This window comes from Phalacrocorax carbo, chromosome 7 (genome assembly GCF_963921805.1).
Source record: "Phalacrocorax carbo chromosome 7, bPhaCar2.1, whole genome shotgun sequence".
Lineage (NCBI taxonomy): Eukaryota > Metazoa > Chordata > Aves > Suliformes > Phalacrocoracidae > Phalacrocorax > Phalacrocorax carbo.
In genome coordinates, this window is record NC_087519.1 from 4,703,239 (window position 1) to 4,723,788 (window position 20,550).

The 20,550-nt window shown below is 37.1% G+C and overlaps 1 protein-coding gene across 15 annotated transcripts in view; it reads right to left on the minus strand.

Moving 5' to 3' along the window:
- Positions 1-20,550, minus strand: part of MEF2A (myocyte enhancer factor 2A) — a 93,374-nt gene that overhangs the window by 55,083 nt on the left and 17,741 nt on the right. For 14 of the 15 annotated variants that reach the window (XM_064456141.1, XM_064456138.1, XM_064456131.1 and 11 more), the window contains exon 2: positions 1,647-1,842. In XM_064456141.1, the coding sequence (XP_064312211.1) occupies positions 1,647-1,700 (54 nt within the window). In that variant the 5' untranslated portion in view covers positions 1,701-1,842. Of the gene's footprint in view, positions 1-1,646; positions 1,843-11,564; positions 11,582-20,550 lie in introns of those variants that run through there. The other variant, XM_064456135.1, reaches the window with a different exon arrangement.

Sequence of the window (20,550 nt, forward strand, 5' to 3'; positions counted from 1 at the left end):
TACAAGTGGGATAAATATTGATACAAATGCACAAATTCTCCTCCTCTCCATTGTTCCAATCTGAACAATGAGATGGGGTTAAAAAAAAAAAACACAAAACAAAAAAAACACCCCAACTTGTATTTCAAGCAGAACAAAATCAGTTGTCCAACTTACTCCAAAAACATTTGGAAAATGGAGGAGGGGGATCAATTTCCACCTCTTCAACATGCCTGAAGTTCTAGAGCAAGATGTGAAAGAACTGAAGTTATTAATTCATCTACTTTTACTACGTGTACTTAAGACATTTATCTACATCAAACAAAGTCACTGTGTGATTAAAGCTGTTCAAACACAATACTTGGCTTTCTCCCAAATTCCAATAATACTTTTCTTGCTATATATAGTCTTCTCAGAGTTTACACTGCTTTAAAGTGATACAGGGAGAAAAACAATCCTGATTTCACAAACAAAACAATGGGCTCTGAGCTGATGTGTCAGCAGCAAGACAGTGTCATGGAATTCTGACACTACCCCAACACCAAGCTGGTGCTCAGAAGTAGTCCAAAAAGCAAATCAAATACTAGGAAGGGAACAGAGAACAAACATCAATATACCACTATATAAGTCCATATTTTGCAGGCATCTTGAACACTGTGGAGTTCTGGGTCCCTTTGCCACCAAAAATAACGTAGCAATACTCAAGAAGGTTTACGGGAAAGTAGCAACAATGGTCAAAGGTGTAGAATAAATTCTGTACAAAAACAACTAAGTAAGCTAGTAGTACTAAGTCTGAAAAAAAGGTTATTTTAAGAGAAAATAAGAAAACATGGCAGAGGTCCACAGAATCGCAAACATGATGGACGAACTAGAGAGTGACTGACTTCTGCCTCTTTCATACAAGAGCTAAATAACTAGCAGAACCATGACTAAGCATAAATGAAAATGTGTTTCTTGAAACAACAGGTAATAGTCCTACAGGAAATCCTAGCCAAAAGATGTTATAAATCCTGCAACTTTATAAGGGCTCAAAGGATAACTGAACAAGTTCACAGGCGGGGGTGGAGAAAACAACAAAAAAATCCATTAATGGTTACTAAATATACGGAAACCACATCCAGCTCAGGAAATCCCTGAGCTAAGAATAGTTAGACACTGGAAGAGGATTACAGAGTAGTGTAACGTGTGCATCTCTACCTATACTTATTTACTTATGACCACTGCTGGACAAGATACTGGCCTAGTGGCACCTTTGGTCTGATCCAGTACTTATGCTACATCCTTTCTCCTCCTTCATTACTAAGTGTTTCTAGTAGCTCCCAGATCAAGTAAGGTGTCTGTTTCAATGTGATCCTCCAGTATTAGAAATACAGAGTAGGGTACCATTTAAATAGGAATAGTAGTTTTACAGTGAATTTGAATTAAGTAGTAACTGATATTACTTATAGAGAATTATTTCCCCTAAAACATTACTGAAACCACTGAGACATATTTACTATTTGTATTCTAGTAACACCATCCATAGAAAAATGAAGACAAGGCTCTGCTTTAGAAGAGTGAATTAAGGTGAATGTATTCAAATTAATTCCATTAATTTCATTAATCCAATTAATTCCATTAATTTTTAGGATTCCTGAGGAACCTTTTCACGCAGACTCGTTTCTCACCTGTCTGTTCCGTTCATCCATTATTCTTGTGATCTGTATTTTCTTTCTCCCCATTTTCAGCCTCTTTCTTTTGCTTTGCAATCCAGAAATATACTAATCCAAGAAATTTCACTCTTCAGTATCCTAACACATGATACAGTTTTCTTCTACTTAGTCTTCAGCTTGAGAAAAGGTTCCTACTTCTTCTTATAAACCCCTGAAAAATAAAATTTTGAAAAATTTACAAATTAATAGAAAGGAAGCATCATTAAACACCTGCATAGCTGTAAAACATGTGCATGCGTAAAATAATTTCAGTGAAGAACCATGTATTTTCATTAGTAAAATATTATACTACATACTTTGTTCCAATTAAATAAACTAACTAGCGTTCTAGATTCTAAATTGGTAGTTCGTAGGTAAAATGACCAACAGTTTCATACACTTCCAAGAGGATGCCTTAAAAATTTACAGTTTTCAAAAGGGGTGGTGCTCACCAATCTAAGCTTTAGGCCTTGAGTGGTCTGAGGTTTCAAAGATTTACCCACAAAGTTTTGGTAAACTCCATCCATTATTTTTGGAAAGCTTGTAGAGAAACCGCTTTGTGTTTCCTGTTTGTCTTGTACAATTATAATGACGATAATAAAACAAAGCCATGAGAATATCAATTTTCTGTTCCTAAACTAAATTACACCTAATTTTGTAAGACAGTATTTGGAGTTTCACTGGGAAGCAGGAGGGAGAAGGAAAGAGGAAATATCTTTACTTAGAAAGGATAAAGACCACAGAAAATATTTTCATGACAGAACTATGTCACAGCTACCAAGACACCAATGTATAATTAAGACATTCGCACAGTTACTCTCTCTACAATAACCTGTGAGTTGCCCATTTGCCAATAACCAATTATCAGTCCAGCACTTGTTTAATTTTGGTAAATTGTTTAGGAAGGTTAAGGGTGCATGCAACTTGAAAAGCCTGTGTGCCATCACAATATTTTAATCTGGTACTAATGCACCAAATTGACATGTAGAGCACTGATATTTAATACACTTTAAATGCATTTTTGGAAAAAAAATTACTAAGCCATATTCCAAACATGAACTGTAGGATAACATTAATTCAACAACACTGCAAAACAACTGAAATAGCCTCTAGAACACCAACTCTATACTAGAATGTATAAACATGAAATAGGTACACCGTATTCTATTACCACCTAGTAGTCATTAAAATAAGAGGGGTAAAACCAGCCACAATATTAGCTTATAACCTCTCTAACTTTCCAACCCAAAATGCCTTCTGAAATCAAGCCTTGCATATTTTAATATGGGTGTCACAATGCCATACCCTTGAGGCCATGTGTAGAAAGCGGTGCAACCACGTCACCGTCAGACAGCTAATAAGTAGAGACAGCAAGAGGCAATTAGTCACAGGCTACACTTCACAATATATTCAATTTACACTGAGGAAACAACCGTGACATTCTGATGCAGCTTGGGAGGGGGAAGAAAAAAAAGAGGTAGAGGACGATCACAAAATGAAGGGATGTCATTTTGTATTTACCTGATATCAACAAAGGACTGCTCTGGTAAAACATCATGAAATGCCCCACAGTATTTAGAAATACTGTTCCATGGAATTTAAGATCAAATCAACACTAAGATCATGATATGTCCATTGGTCAAAAGGATATGCACTAAGCATTGTTTATACATCAGAACACTCAGAAGCATGCACAAGCATTGCATTCCTTTTATTTTCTTCAAGAAAAAAAAATTCTTCCAAGGTGCTGTTAAAAGCTAGCTAAGGCCAAATGAACAAGCCTCTACACAACCAACAGTACACAGCAAATATTTCACATGGAAAGCAACAATTGGCATATAAATTTATACCTCTTTTGTTAAAAAAAAAAAACAAAAACCACCCACTAAGAATATCCACTAGACTCTAAGCTTCAACTCATAAAACATGCAGTCTTAAGTCAGCTGCCCTGCTCTCTTAACACAAATATATTTAAACTAAAAAAATTTTAAAAACAACCAACCAACCACAAAAAACCAAACACCCACCAAACAAAAACACCCTCAGCTCACACTATGACCACACATTAAATTTAGTTCTGCAAACGTCTAGTTGCATTCCTAGAACACACATAATAAAAGGGTCTCTATAAGCAGCTTTTAAAATTTGTTTTCTCCATCATGTGTGGCTTCATTTTTAAAATATACATTATTGAAACAGTTCTCTGAATACAGAATTACCAGATTCCTTCCTCTGATTTTTAAAAGCATTCACCATAGCACATCATTGTAACTAGTACATACAAAGAGCCACCACATAAGATCAAGGATCCATCTGGTCCAGCATTTTATCTGTGGCTATTCGCAAATATCACTAGGATGGTGAAGGAGGAATGTAGGAACAAAATGAGCATCTCTCACTTAAAAGTAATATTTGTAAAGCATTTTCTCCAGATATTCAGCTATTTCTGAATCAGGAACTTCTGAAGTCATATATGGAATCTTAGATTTAAAGCTGTTCATCAACTCTTCAATGAATATTACTTCTGAATCTTTTTTAGTTTTTAGCACCTAGAAGCAAGGAGTTCCACAGCTTAGTTATGCATCAGAATGGAAGATCTATCCTTTAATTTAAACCTGATCCTGCTAATTATATTTGATATCCATGGATTTTTAATTATGAGGCAGTACACAGCCACCTTCACCTTTAATATCAGTCCCGATTTTTATGCCTATATTGTTTCCTTCAGTTACCTTTACTCTCAGCTAAAGGAATCCTGCTCCACTCGACCACTTCTTACACAAAAGCCAGTCTCTGGCCAGCCACCTAGTCCTCCTCTCTACCCTTTCCAGTTATGCACTGTTCGTTCTGAAACAGAAGGACACACAGTGTGTCTAGTATAAGATGTGAGGTGTATAAAATTTTATTATAATCTACCATAAATTTATAGAGGCATAACAATATTTTATGTTCTACTGCATTAAACATACACCTAGGCAAATTTACTAGTTCTCAGAACTTTAAGGAAAACAGACCTAACAGTCCAGAATACAGTTCTAAACCTTGATATGGGACCACACACTTTCTTCATACAGTCCTCTCTCATTCACCCAGCTCTTCCACCTTCTGCAACAGATATTCAAAAGCAAGGCTTTGCAGTGAATAAAATAAGGAATTCCTGGGAGAACAGGGTGGAGAGGAGAAATATGACATGGGATTACACAATGTATATACTTAAGGATACAAAATGAGAGAGATGCACAAATGTTTCCCATGAGCTAATGGAAGAAACAAGAGCAGGAAAACACTATTATCTGCTGCACATACCATCACACAAAGGAAAACGGGAAAACTGACAGTAATTTTCACCAACATTTTCTTATAGTTTTGGGGTGTTATTTCAGGTCTTTTAAAATTATTACGCCCTATTAGGCATAAATGCATCATTCCATTTCCCATTTATGACCTCTGCTTCACCCCTCTAATCAGTCCACTGTTGCCTGTCATCTCAGGTCTGCTACTTTCTTCAACCTCAAGCACTTTTCTCACTTAGCAAATTCCAAATCCCTATTTGCATGTCGGTACCCATCTGAGTCCAGCCTCTCCTTCCTCTCCACAGGTTGCTATGGACACCAGAAACCTGGCTTCAAAACATATTTGCCAAAGGCAACCCAGCTCTGAAATACAGCATCCCTTTTGTTTTGAAGTCACACACAAGATTATTTTCAAACCTAAGAATTGAAACGTAAGCTTGGCAAGAGCTTAGGGTAGAAAGAATCTTGACACAACCTGCAAAATCAGAACAAATTGTGCAGTAAAAAGCCACTTTTCATGCGTGCTCAGAGCATCCAAATGGGAAGTTACCACCAATGACAAACACATTACATTTCTCATGGGAGCAACGACTTTTCCTATTTCTAAACCTTGATCACGTCAGAGTTGCAGTTTTATTTTTTGTCCTGACTAGCAACAAAACCATCTAAGATAGAAGACTCTGCCCCCTATATAGTTACATCAACAATGTAATTTGCAAAGTTTTAGTTTTGCTAAATCATAGTTGTACTGCAAACACACTTAGGTAAAATTCTTAAGTCACAGAGCCATTTCATCTATATCACTAAACTTTTGCCCAAATGAAGGAAAATTAGCAGACATATGAAGATAAACGCACATTTACTTCTGAAAGTAAACATGAAATTAATGTGATGTAACCTTGATGAAGGTAGAGTTCTATTTCCTTAAGTCACAGAATAAAATTACAGCCACCAGAACTGCTTTACATAACTTGCATGGGCACATGGAAGCAAGAAAAAGAATTTTTTTTTTTTAATATAAGAATTTCAGGCACGTAAGCAGAGAAAAAGGAAGAAACCCATGTGCTTCATGATGAGCTTCAGACAGAAAATGTCATCTTGCACTAATAGCAAGAAAAAAGATCTTTTTAGCTACCCAAGTAAAAACCTCTATTGTATAAAAGTAAACTTTATTACAAATTTTCTGGATTTATTCCCTTCCCCAACACATATGTGAAAATACCACACTACATACTGAAAGACAACAGAACCATAGGCAAAAACATACCCTCATGACTGCATATTTTCAGCAACTCAGATGAGTACATTTGTTGTCAAGGTTTCTTACGGTTTCATAAATAGCAAGAAATATACAACATTAAAGCAAGGAAACTGTATTTGACCTATTTTAAGGGAGTCTTTCAAAGGTTCAGTGGAAACAAATTATATCCGTGTAGAGCTCCACAAGGTCTTGAAGCTTTCTGGCAAAACAGGTTAGGAAAAACTGTGTCAGAATTACACTCCTTCCATTTATTTTCCTTTTACTTCCCTCTGCCTCTCTTTATCTTGGAACTTCAATTTCACCATCACAGTTACAGGTTACATTTGACAGTAACCATCTCATCACAGCTCATTTACTGCAGTGCACACAAAGAAATGAGTGTCATGACGTCAGATAATTTGCATGATAAGTCTCAAAAGCCACAGCTGCATAAAAACTCAGATCTGTATAGATGCCATCTTACAAGAGTAAGCCTTAGGTAACGCTTACTAAATAGCAGACAATAATTTTGACTAAATCGAGGTTAACAGGTCTTTTTCCAGTCTTAGAAGAGCCTGTGCAGATATTTTTGTAGATTTGGCCCCTAAACATGAACTGATGGGCATAAACTGCACAACCAAATCACAGCCGAACTGCACATTTGCTGCTAATTCTAACACTTTGCATGCTTACCAAGGATGTGACCAGAATATAAATATGCCCATATGTATCAAGATGGAGACAAAGGCCCATCACCAGGTGTTGACTGTTTTATATTAGCAAGGCAGATCACACAGAATCTCTCACTTTTCCATAGTACCTGTAAACATGTACTTGTCCTCCCTCCTTCCCCCATAACTCTAAGTGGAAACAGCTAGAAAAAATTACAAGTCAAATAATGTCTTCACCAAAATAATTAATCAAAAGGTTAATTAAAAGCTTCTCAGACTCCATTTCACTGTCCAGAAATGAGAGATAAGAACATTTTCTTCTTCATAACCGCAAAGAGAATACAAACCCATATAAAGTATACAACTCTAGACGCACTTTTTTTTCTAAATCCCAAACTAATTATAGAAAATATATTCAAGCAGATTTGGATCTGCACTGAAACATCCCATGGCTCTCAACATGTTATTACTGTGCTCTAGACATTCTACCAGCCCTGCTCCAAAATTCATTGCTACCACTTTGAAGCTTGATTTTAAAATTAGGATTTCAAGCAAAGGGACCCCACCCATCTATGTTTGCACTTAACGGAGGCAACGCTCAGATTCTTGCCGGGGTTTTTGCAGAGGTGTGCAAAAACAGTAACAAAAATGTTCCCTACAGCCATATTTCTACAGCCCTGTCACCATACGTTGCTTTAAGTAATGTAAAAATCTAAGTGCTAAACAATAGCATGGCCTGCCCTTTCAAAACAAGACTACACATTGTCATTTATCTCACACTTCTTGCTGTGCCACATTTAAGAAATAAATCTTTTTTCCATCCTCAGTTAAGCCGTTCTTCTATATCCAAGTAGAGCCTTACAGTACATGAGACTGGCCTCAGAGCTCCAAGGTCCTCAGCTAGCGAGATACACACAAGCATTGTTATAAAACAATAAGACAACCCTTAGCCAAAGTAACTTTTTTTTAAAAAAAGTGGGACAACATAAAAAACAGGAAGCCATAAACAATTCTTTATTGATATTCTTTTTTATGCATCATAAAACACTTGTTTCTTTCAGCTTGGAAGAACAACATACATCTTGGATACCAGACCATTTAAGTAAACTGTACTTCTAAGAGTGGATTTCTGGAGTTTTGCAACTAAACATGGTCCTCAGATTCCACATTAAAACCAAACCTATTTTTGAGCTTCTAATTGGTAAGCTGCACAGCTTTTCAAATTAAGTTTTGAAGGCATGTTAGAAAAGATCTAAGTACTTCCAAAAAAACATGGTCTTACTGAAGAACTGCAACTTCCAAACACTATTTAAATATACTGTTGCTCAAAATGGCCTTTTCTGCCATTCTTTTCTGTGCAGTAAATCCCATCTAAGGTTAAGCTGAATAACTACATTTTCTTGCTAACAGAACTAGAGAAATCTAAGCTTCAGATGCCTGTTTTTAAAACAAGTTTTTTTACTCCTAGAAGGAACTTCTTTTTTAATTAGAGATTTTCCCTAGCTGACAGACCAAACAGTTTGAGAACTATCAGCATCACCAATAACAGTACTTGCACTCCTAGATAATATGACAAATGTGGCCTTGTCCAGGACCAGGGACAGCCAGGAATTCCGCTCTAGTCACTTACTTTAAACAGGTAGTACATTTCAGTTAAAGTCAGTACCTAAATATTTTGCACACTGTTACACTGTTATTTTTTTTTGCCTACTGCTTACCTCCAAAAAACAACTGTATCATCCTGAGCATTTATACTTTCTAGAAACAAAACAGCCATTATCAAGCTATCTGTAAAAGCATACATCTTTATAATCTTTTCAAGTGACATAAAATTCTCTTTTAGTACTCGCATCCATAAATTTGGTCTTGGTATTTTCTAAAATAATTTATCTTTGCATTCTCAAAAACATGTTTGAATGCAGTTGGAAAATAGCATCTGGTAACTGATGAGCTAACAGTGGAGGAAAGACCACCACCGAAAGAAAACTAAACTTCCAATACTGGATTAAAATCCAATTTTAGTTAGAAGCAGAACTTAATATTTTAAGTAATCACAAGAATGCTGTTGCCAGACTTCTACAAACAGATTAAGAAAATAACTGCATTACTGAATAGCAGTCTGGAGAACATGCTCCGGAGAGTTTCTCAAGAAACTTCTTCCCAATTTATCATATAATTTGTCATGAGATGTGACTTATCATGGTATATTAAAAAAGCGACAAAGAAAAAGGATTCTGAACACTGTTAACAAAACAAAATTCAGTATTTAAAAGCTATGGCCGGAAGGACTGATTTCCCAGTGAATGAACCACAGCTTTTAGAACAACCACGTCAGTTTGGTCACAATTTTAAATCTTTTGACCAGTTAATCTTCCCTTTTTTAGCATTTACAATTCTTGGAAAATTAATGAACTAGATGCAGAAATCTTAAGTTTAGATCTGATTGCTCTAACAAAACAGAAGAGTGTTGGCAGGTATTTCACTAGTTTAAAACTCATGACATGTTTCATTACTTTCACAATGCCAAGCTCAAAGCACAACTAAAAGCTTTTAAAGATAGGCCTTTGTGCAGCAGAAGCCACATAAGGAAGGTTTTTTTCCTGAAGTAAAATATACATATAAAATATATTAAGTGTCTTGCAAGATCAAAAACATCTGGCTCAAGTACATTATCAGTCTGTAATGGCTGTGGAACTTAACTGCCATGTAGAGACACAAAAAAAAAAAAAAAAAGAAGAGGCACAGCATCTTACCAAAATTCCCTTCTGCCTCAAAAGGGAACCACCAGGATGTACATTCCAAATGCTGATAAGAATATGTCTACTGGAGATGGCTTTAGATTACACACCATTTCACCCACAACAAAAAGCAGCTACAAAAGAGCACCCCTCTCTTACAGAAGACAAAACAGAACTGTGTGACATAAACTGTTTACATTCATCTCGGGGGGGGGGGGGGGGGGGGGGGGCGGGAAATCACTGAAACCATGCTGCTATTCTCAGCTGGGAAAATAATTTCCTTTCTTTAAAGCTATCCTAATGATTGAGCAGGAATCAGCTGAAAAGACACCTTCACAATTAAAATAAATAACACACACTTCAGTGTGGACAATTAAAAGGTTCAATGTAATTATTTTCTTCATTTTACAATAAAAGAGAATATATACCCAGGACTGTTCAGTTTCCAGTTAACATATTTACCAACCAGAATGGAGCTTTCTTCTGGTTTTGCAACATCTTAACACTTCTTCAATCTTCCTAGGGCTCATTGATGCATCTTCAGGTAACACTTAAAACATGTTACATACCACTTAGTTAAGTCATGGCTTTAAGAAGTATTATCATTGGGAAATCTATTTCCAGAAGTCTTCATATTTCATCAGTTACCACAGCAACACTCAAGCTTTAATTACTGCTATCTTGGCTCATTACTTTTCCCATCTCAACCTAAGTTTATCTGTATTCTTCTAATCTATTGATAATCTTACTTGGCAAAGGTATAGTTCACTACCTCAAAGTTCTCACAATACCTCTGCGCCACTCATCACATCTACATTTATCTCTATGGAAATCAGTAGAACAGATCAGAGTACGTACAGTGTTTAAGATTGAGGGCTGAAAGCAGACAGAAAATGGTTTCACAGTTAAAACAGCTGAATACTGTTCTGAAGTACTAAATTGATTTGGTCAGATTTCTATGAAATTCTAGACAGGCTGCATCACCTTTTTTCTTCACCCCTCCCCCCACGCACATCAGGTTACTCACTGTTTTCATCATTTCCTAGATAATTAAATTGAAAGCTTTGTTCTGACTTTTTAACGTGGCCGTGCCAAGCTGAATTCAGCAGGAGCAGCACTTTAAACATAAGCAGCAGGGTGTCAAAGTAAGTTTAAAAATTCAGGTTCCTGGCATTTCTATTTGGACATCCTTATCCATAAGGAATATTGTCCCCCTTTTTGCCTCTGAGAACTACATCATGTAAGATTACCATCTTTTCTGAGGAAACCAAAGTTTTTAGAGGATGCGGGGGGGGGGGGGGGGCGGGGGGGCGCGGCTAATCTTACAATCAACAAACCTACATAGAAAGAACTGAACATTCATAAACCTAAAACTAGACAAAAAAATCCCTCTAAGTTCTGATTTATCATAACCACATCTCACAGCTAGATTATTTGGCAAAATAAACACCTGAAAGCAACATCAGAAAAACACAAATAGTGTACTACTGTTACACGTAGGTCAAAATTAAAAAAGGCGCCAACCAAGCTAACTCAAACAGCATCCTAACGTAAGATTTAATATTTGTTGAAATTAAGACAGGCAGAAAAAAAGATATTCAGAACACAGCACATACTGGAGGGCAATGTGAAGAGATTTATTACTTCTATCCTTCAAATACTCTCTTCAAAATTGTATTCAAGTTTCACAGGCTGCACTTCAGTTTCCTTGTAGCAAATGCCAAATAAGCAATTCTCCAGTTAAGTAAAACAGTGTTTGTTCTCAGTATATTAAAACTGACGGGTGTATAACTGGCACAGTTTCCCAAGGCAAGAGCAGAAACTGTAGCAGATTTTTCCTTAGGAAGTATGTTTACAAAAGGCATTTGATTGCCTCTGGTTTTTAGTTTCTTCTACTGCAAAAAAACAAAGAACATAAATTATGAGGTAATCTTATTTAACATTGGTTTTACCTGGTATAGGAAACTGTACTAGCTTGCTACTTCAGCAAGGCTGCTATACCTCAGTGAAGTTCTGAACGCTTCTCAGTGACTAAGCTTCAGTAATTCATTTTTACTTTTTACAAAGAGGAAAACTGTCCACTCTGCCTACAAAGTACAAACTGTTGAGGTAATGCAACAAAGCCACATGACAGCAGCTCCCACACATGTTACTGAACAAACATTACGACAATCAAAAACATTTACAGCCGACTTCAGGAATGTAACGGGATACAAAGGCTGCCATAGCCTTCACATGGCTCTGCCTATACCTTCTCCTACTACATCGAGCTTCCTCAAACCAGACTTCAAACTAAAAAATGCCAGATTTTATTAAAGTTCTTAGCAAGGGACAAGTGTGAGTAAATGAGAGAACCGAAATACAGAAGGATGATAAACAAGATTCTTCCTCGTACATTGTGCCCTTGCAAGATGGGTCGTCATCTCCAAGTTTGGCTTCTGTCACCAGTGGCTTTGTGACACAGAGCACCATATGCTCCCATTTTGCACTTGGGAAACTTCTTCCCAAGGTTTAGCTCATTCTTAAGTATCTGCTTCTTACTGATCCTATATATCAGCTTTTCTTTATGCTCTGCACAAGCTGCAGGCTCCAAGCTTCTTGCCTGACACTCCCCCCCCCCCCCTTTTTTTTTTCCCTTTGTTTTTGTTTTTAACCTGCTATGACAGGTGGTCTCCACAACCATTTCCCTCCTGAGCATATTTCTCTTCCTTACCAAATACACACTCCAGTCTCCCAGAGGATTCCACATGGTACTGGTACACCACCACACACACACCCTTTTTAAAGGGAACAGGACAAGAAAACTGAGGACAAATAGAACAGATACCATACATCAAAGAATCTCTAAGAAGCTTTAAATCACTGAACAATTATCCAGAAAGCTTTCTTGATAATTTATTCGATGTCTGATTAAATGACAGCATGCAGTCATATTGTTGAAGTGCAACAATTATAAACTAGACAGACACGACAACAATGCTTCAAACAGCCTGCATGCCTCAATAAGACATTCAGTAAACCATAAAGACGCCTACATGTTTCTAACAAAGATCAGCGGTAAGATTCTTTTTCTGTAGCTCCCATAGCCTTTGTTCAAAAGTCAATCTCTTAAAACTCAGATACACCACCAGTTCAAAATCCTAAATAAATTTTAAAAGTGACACTGTACTTCAGAGATGTTAAAACCAAATTTCAGTGAATTGTTCCCTTCCCTGCATCCTTTCAAGCAAATAATCATATTTAAGTAAAATAAAACACCACTCCTGTGGGGGGCAGGGGGCTACAGAAGATCATAGAGCAGGTCCTTTCTGACCATGAACAGGCTGTTTCTTTATAATCTAAAGCTTTCAGGATCTGACACAGACAGGTGGCAAATAATAAAATAACGTACATGTCAGATGAATGTACGCAGCTACACCTCAGGAGTGATATACTGGAAAGATATTCAATACAGGCAGAATACAGGCAACATCAATGAACTAAGGAATATGGTGCTAGGCACCTGTGGTCAAGAAACAGTCTGATTCCCACACACTCTCTAATTTCAGCAGCCACTTTTAAAAGCAGCCTAGAATGAAATTCCTTATAGCCTAAACCATTTTACTGATCCAAGTACTTCATAACCTTGCTCTGCCCCTTCCCCCCGCCCCAAGGCTGGTGTTACTACCCTCCATTTGGATATCTGTATTCTTAAAAGCAATCACAGACAAAGACAATCCAAATCAAATATGGGGCAGGCCATTAAAAACAAAAAAGGTAACTACATTAAGATTCATACCCCAACACCAAACATACTGTTGTAAATCCAGTGTCTAGTTAGAAAAAGATGCAAGAATATTATTCAGAGTCTTTCCTGCTCCTGCATATAAATATTTCCTTTACTGGCAAGTGATGTTTGATAGTCTGGCCATTCATAAATCATTAACATTAACCTAGCCACTTTGATTCACTTCAAAAGTGTTACCTAAACTACACTGATCATAGTGCACCAAATCTTCATCTAAAATGTTCTCCGAATAGAAATCCAATCCTAAAACTAACTTCAAAATTATTTTTTTCCTCAGCAATGGCAACAAACCAGCACGCACGTTCAGTTCATTTAGTGTAGTTGATAAGTGGAAATTCATGACGCTACAGTAACTCCGTTACTCGTTATACCTGCAAGGCAGAACAAATGATAAAATTGAATTATTTCACCTTTCTTGCAGATTACTGCAAAAAGAAAACTTAAGTTTTTTTGACCCTAACTAACATTACTGCTTCACAGCAAAGCTACATGATTCAAGCAGTAGATAACAAGATGTATTGAAATATCTGTTTCAATAGCTTCTGGAATTAAATACTCAGTTAAATATGCAGTTAAAAGGACAGTCTAACCCATTTGTTCCCATTGTTGTATTAAAAACAGAAATCCTCAAAACTTTGAAAATATGTCAATTTCTCTTCCTGTCAAACCCTGACAAACATCCTACATGAACAGAGACACTAAAAAGGTCTGAATGAGAAGATACAGCTGACAGAAGTTTAAGTGAAGGCCCCCAAAAATTTAATTGAGTTCCCAAGCAAGAATAAATTAAGTGGTCCATACGTAAATATACAAAGCCCTTCTGATAAACTACTACATGAGTAACCTACTACACCGAAGAGTTCAAGAGCAAGTAATATCGAGAAAAGCAAGATATCACAAAAGCTGAATCTTAATGTATTTGAAAGGCAGCTGGCCTATTTTCAATTACATTAAGTAGCCAGGAATCTGAAGCAGAAGCCCAGATGGACTCAGATTATTGTAGACTTCCCTCACTGAAAACCTCTTCCATTTAAACAAGTATGTTTGTTTAACTCTGACATGAAACATTAGAAGTAAATGCAAGCTTTTTAAAACTGTAAGGTAGACATCTCTGCCTTTACTACTTAGTCAGCCAAGTACTATCTGATGCAATGACTGCCTAGACCTGACAATAACCAGGATCTGTCAGGAATCAGAGACTATATTTATAGCTGGCCATGCAGACCTGCAATTATACATTTAAAAAACCCCAAACCCAAACAGTCACACACAACTTATTACCCTGACTTTGGAAAAGGAAAAAATAATTATTCACGCTATCAAAAAAGCTGTCAGAAACCCCAAGAAGCAGCCCTGAAACCACTTCAGAGGGGAAAGACTGCACAATCAGCCTCAGTTTCTTGCACTACTAGATGGTCAAAGTGGACATCTCAGCATTTAATTATTGCATCAGTGATTTAAACCGGCTAGGAAAATTATACAAACCAGTGCCCTTTTCACAAACACTGCTGGATCCCTTCCACCCATGCTGTCTTGTTCATCTCAACAAAAAACTAGCTAAGGGACCTAGGAACCATATTTCAGTTGTAAAGCAAATACATAGCAGTCAGACATGAATGACTTCTTGAAGGTGTTAGTTCTAATTGCCACACTTAATGTTGACGGCAGTATCTTATTTTGGTAAGAGAAGTTGCATCCCACTATAAAACTTTGATGCTGCCTGTAGCCCCAGTAGATGAAAGCATGCAATGTGCAAGTTCAGACACCTCAGTCAATCTTTGAGCTTGGAGAAATGAGTGGCTTAAAGTTAGTGTTAAATTCCTGGATGTGAAGTGATAGACTTATTTAGACATGGAAATAAACTTTCTTATTCTAATGGTATCACTGGAGCAGATGAGAAGAATCTGCTATCTTTTCCATTTCTTTCTGGTATGACAATAAAGCATTTTGTTTTCATGCAAAACCCCAAACACTTATTTCCCTAAGCAAAAAAAAAAATCCCATCTATTAAATGTATTCATTAAAGTGGATTCTGTGTACTAGAATCAGATGCTAGCTTAATTATTTTATAGCATCTATTTTACTCATGCTAAGTAAATCATCTGTCAACATGATGTCAATATGATATGGAGTTATATGAATAAAAAAAGTGAACCATAGTGAATTCGCATGCAGTTTATACAAAACTTTCAAGAACCTGCCTAGATGCATTCTTGCACCTGCAAGAAATCTTAACTCCTCTTAAAAAATTATTATTGAGGACTCCAGGCCTTCAGGACATTAAAACCATTTTCTTCTACACACTGACTGGAAGCCTTACAGCAGCTGAAGCAATAAATATTGACAGCTAGCTGGCAAACAGCAGAGACACCACTGCTCAGACTCCAATTTCACCTGCATCAGCAAAGACCTACAAGGGACAGCGTAACTAGGGCCTAATATGTTCATCTGTACTACTGCCGCTTTGGCCTGTATTGAAAGCATATTTTCCCCTCAGTAAGACTGGTGGACCTTTGAACAAACTTGCTTTCACATAGCACCCTGAAAGCTTCAATTATCCATGAAATCTCACTGCAACATACAGATATATAGTAACAAAGCTCTAACTCTGGCTACAAATCATAGTGGAAAAAGCTTCCAGCACCCAAGTGCCATCCTTTCATGCTCTTACATAGCTCAGCTCCTTCTGCCCCAACTGATGCTTTGCGAGCTTTGCATATGAGACCACACATTGCTTAATAAAAACTAAACCATCAACTTAGAGCAAACATGGGAAAAGCTGTATGCCAAAACACGAGATACTCCCAACAGCACATAAGAAATACAAGAAAATTAGTAAAGTGGGTTTTAATCAAGAAATTGTGTTGGTGAATGAGTTCCACTTTTCTCTCGGTTCTCATCTCATATCCTCTACTTTGAGGCAGGACTACAGAAGCTGTAAGGAAATGCATTCAGAATGCGTTAAAAAGACGACAATTAAAAACAAAACAAAGACTACAAAATTCTGTCTTCCCATGGGAAGAAAGGTATCCTTCCAGCAATTTACTCTGCAGTTTGAACTGCAGATTAACAGCTGCTTTTTAGCAGATTTCATCCTACTGCCAAACTAAACAGATTTTTAAACTGAGATTTGAAACAAAGACTTCTTAGTATAACCCAAAATGTTAAGCACTGAGTTGGACCTCGTTCTCAAAACTTCATTTTATGATTTCATCTGAAGCTAATAGATTTATTTTTTTTTTTACCCCTGCACAGACACACCTAGGATTACGGTCTATGTTAAGATTTGTAAGAATTCACCAACACACAATGTCATCATTTTCCCCAGCACACAGCTTCACTGGGGGAGGGGTGGAGACATCCTCCACACTATAAACATTTGCCTGCTTTCAAAACGAAGATATGAATCAAAACAAGCTTACCCTGTACTTCTAGCAGGCACTGCTTTTAACATGTTACGTAAGCCAATACTTGCAGAGATTCTTCCTTCTACCTTCTTGATTTTCCTTCCTCTTTGTCTACCACTGAATATATTTAATTTTGATGGCAATATCTGATTAACAACACTAGCAAGCCTTTAGAGATGGCAGGTGCTCCCCTTTGCTTGCATCACTTACTCAAAAAAAATGCAAACCCTTTACCACTCCACGTCAGAAAAAGTACTACATAAAATCTTAAGATTACCATAAATGCACAGTTCAGTAATATACAAGTGTGCATGACCAGGCCTATTGCCTAGGTGTACAGCACCTAGAAAGCAGCAATGCACTGAGCTTTGGTTTAAACAGTGTAAATTAAGATTTCTACTCCTACGTTTTAATGCTGTCAAGTCAGGCCATTTGCATTGTTTGCAAGAAGTCTTTTTGGGCATGGGAAGAAGTACTTAGTCTATCTAGTGAATCCTCAGACTCAAAATCTCATTTTAATCAAATGGGTGCCCTTGCCTAACTCTTTCAGTAGGTGGAACTGAAGCCAAAATATTCCTGAGCAGGATGGTATTATTCCGTATAGTCTTCCCGTATGGAGGGGAGATAGCTCTCAGGCCTCACCGTTTATTCTTTTGTGGAATGAGCCCAAGTTCACTTCAGGAAGATGCTTACCTCATACAGCTGGAAGACAGGCATTAAAGAAAAGGAGAAGTCCCCAAAAGCAGAGGAAAAAGCATGACTGGGGACAGCAACAGAAAGAATTAACAATAAGTTTATCTGTAGAGAGTTTTATCTGTGGCATTTTATCCAATGTGATGTCACGCAGCATAGGAAAAAATACACAGATGTGTTTTTTTTAATTTAGTGGACTCAGACATTGAAAAGAAACTAGTTCTCATTTACTTTTAAGGATTTCACCTTAAGGGAAGGTCTTTCAAGGAGGCACATGGTAATCTTTGGCCTTTTGAAAGCAAAATCAATTAAACACAAGGCTCAGTTCTTGTAACAAAAGATTTATTTAGAAGAGCCATCAGAACAAGCTAAATCATGAAGCTGAAATTAGTAAGTATTTATCAATAGCACTGACAAACCCACTACAAACAAGTGGCAGCTTTTGCTAGAGATTGAGTTTTCACTCCTGGTTCTGCAGTGTTTCAGATACAGGCTGCTAGAGAAAAACAAAATGGGAACACTAAAGGGACCTTGTTTTTTTATATGCTATTAATTACAGAGCTTGGGCAAGAGGATTATTGATATTTTGAAACACCTAAAAAGAACCACCATAGCTTCCTGCACAATTATATTCTGCAGGGCTAGGAAACAGGATGTATGCTAAGGTATATAACTCTGAGCCCACAATATCATTATGCTTTATGGAATAATTTCAGTCCTCTTATGTTTAAGGCCACTTAATGCTGCTTTACTATGCATGTCCATAAAGTACTCAAAAATCCACTGGACTTCCCTGAAATTTTTCTGCAAATGCAGTATCTACCAAAACTAGAGAATTTGATAGAAAATATCTTCAATCTTTGAAGGAGCTTGCTAGTCCATAATGACAAAGAGTCTAGAGAAATACCATCAAAAAAACAACATCCAACAACCCATTATCTGGAAGAAAGTGCCTACACAGTCTTCTCAACAGGAAGAGGTGGAAAAAGTTACCAGCTGAAAGACCTACAAGTTAAATCACAGCCAGGGGAGGTGGAACCCTTTGTTCCTCTGCTTTTAGCCAAGCCTCACTGGCATGACGTGTGACCACTGGGCCTGAAGAAGAAAGGAACTCCCAAAGCATTCAGAATCCACTTGAACCTTCAAGCTTTAGGAATGCAATCATGCAAGTCTGAGACTAAGTAAATCCCTCAGTAATGGGTCACTAGAAATAAGATCATCCCATATTCAGCATTAAAGCTGCACTCTGGTGCTTCGATCACTTTTTATTCATCTGGATCCATAGCTGCAGTGCAAGAAGAATCCTGCTACCACGTGCTAAATGGTATCCTGCAACAAACAGGAGAGGATGAGCAAGCCATCTCACCCTTTCTGCTCAGCACAAGAAGTCAAAAAACCTTAAACAGTAAACCAACATCAACATCACACTTTCAGCACCAAACCAACAGAGAAAATGGCATTGAACTTTATCATGATTTGGCATAAGGGAGATTATAATCCATTAAAGAGATTATCCACCTTGTAACATTGTCTTGATAGATCATTTGCCTGTGTCACTCCTCCCTGCATATCATCTCCCAAATGGTGACCCATTAAATCTGCAGAAGGCACGTAACTGACACATCAGCTTTAGCACAGACGAGACCAAGAAACTCTGACAATATCACAGCATTGCCAAAATTTACATTTGTGGCTTTTCTTAAAGATTAAGCACCCGAGGATCAGATTGCTATTTTCAGATTTCATTTAAAAATTAATCTTTAGTCATCATGGCAACAGAAAATTGAATCATAACAGCCTAAAACATGAAAATACAGAAAATTATGGTGGGTTAAAAAATCCAGCTACTTTTGAATCTCAGTCCTCTCTTACACTGATATGTAGACACATGCTGCAGCACTCCAAATTCTGCACTTGGTTACATCTCAGTTACAAACTGAGTCTCTTCAAATAGTTTGATAACATTTTATTTAACTAACAGAACTCTGAAAACGTTCAGTGAAATAAGTTTTGAGAGTTTTGCTGTTATATTCACTTGCATAAGACCCCATGGTTACTAGACACATTCATGCTAAATATATTACATGCTGTCATGGCAGCAGGTCAGTTCTGTACAAGCTGCTTGTATTAAATTTCTCCTATAAGTGACATTAGAGTTTAGCTCTTGCTAACAGCAAATATAGGAAGAGGCCTCACATTCTGAACAACCATCTGAAGGGAAAAATTATGCCAACAGAGTACTAAGTACGCCAGCGCTACTTTAACCCATTTACTATTTTAAAACACACATGTAAGCCTTGCATGTATGTTATCTATATTATGAATTTTTAAGATTCAAAACTCCAAAGCTAATTGGTTTGTCTTACCAACGAAAGCATAAAGAAAAGGTCACAAGATTATCATGTGACATGTAAGACTGAAGAAATCCAGAACATTACATGTCATTAACTGGATAGGATATTCAACTACATTTGAAATGTTTTACTGGTTTATTAAACCAAGTGGGTGCACAGTGACTACTAGAACAGACTTTAAGCAGCTACCATTGCATACTGTTCTAACAATTTCATAGCAGATGTTCTCTATAAATGATACTGACATAAAAAAACACATTGTCTCTCTATATATTGACATATCTAGAAATACACACACTGGCATATAAAAAGTACAAACAAATCTGAGTTGTCAAAATTAATGGAGCACACACTAGAAATATTTTATCAAACTCTGTCACAACGCTTTCCTATGTCATATTGCAAAAGAGGATACTGCTACAGAGAATGCCAGCCTCATGGGGAGCAGAAGGCAATCTCTTCTAAAAGCTGCCTATAGACTAACACAGGGGGACATTTCAGATAATGTGTTCCATGGCTTCAGACTGCTGCCTTGGAGAATGCTAAAATAAAAGGGGAGTAGACCTGATCACCGAGGTCAGGACAGATTAGAAAAGTATCTGTGTTCTACTGGAAGAATACACATTAATCCTTTTCATAAGCATGGAGGAAAGCCTAACTCAAACTCAAATGCTTACCAGCAAGAGTGCAATCACAG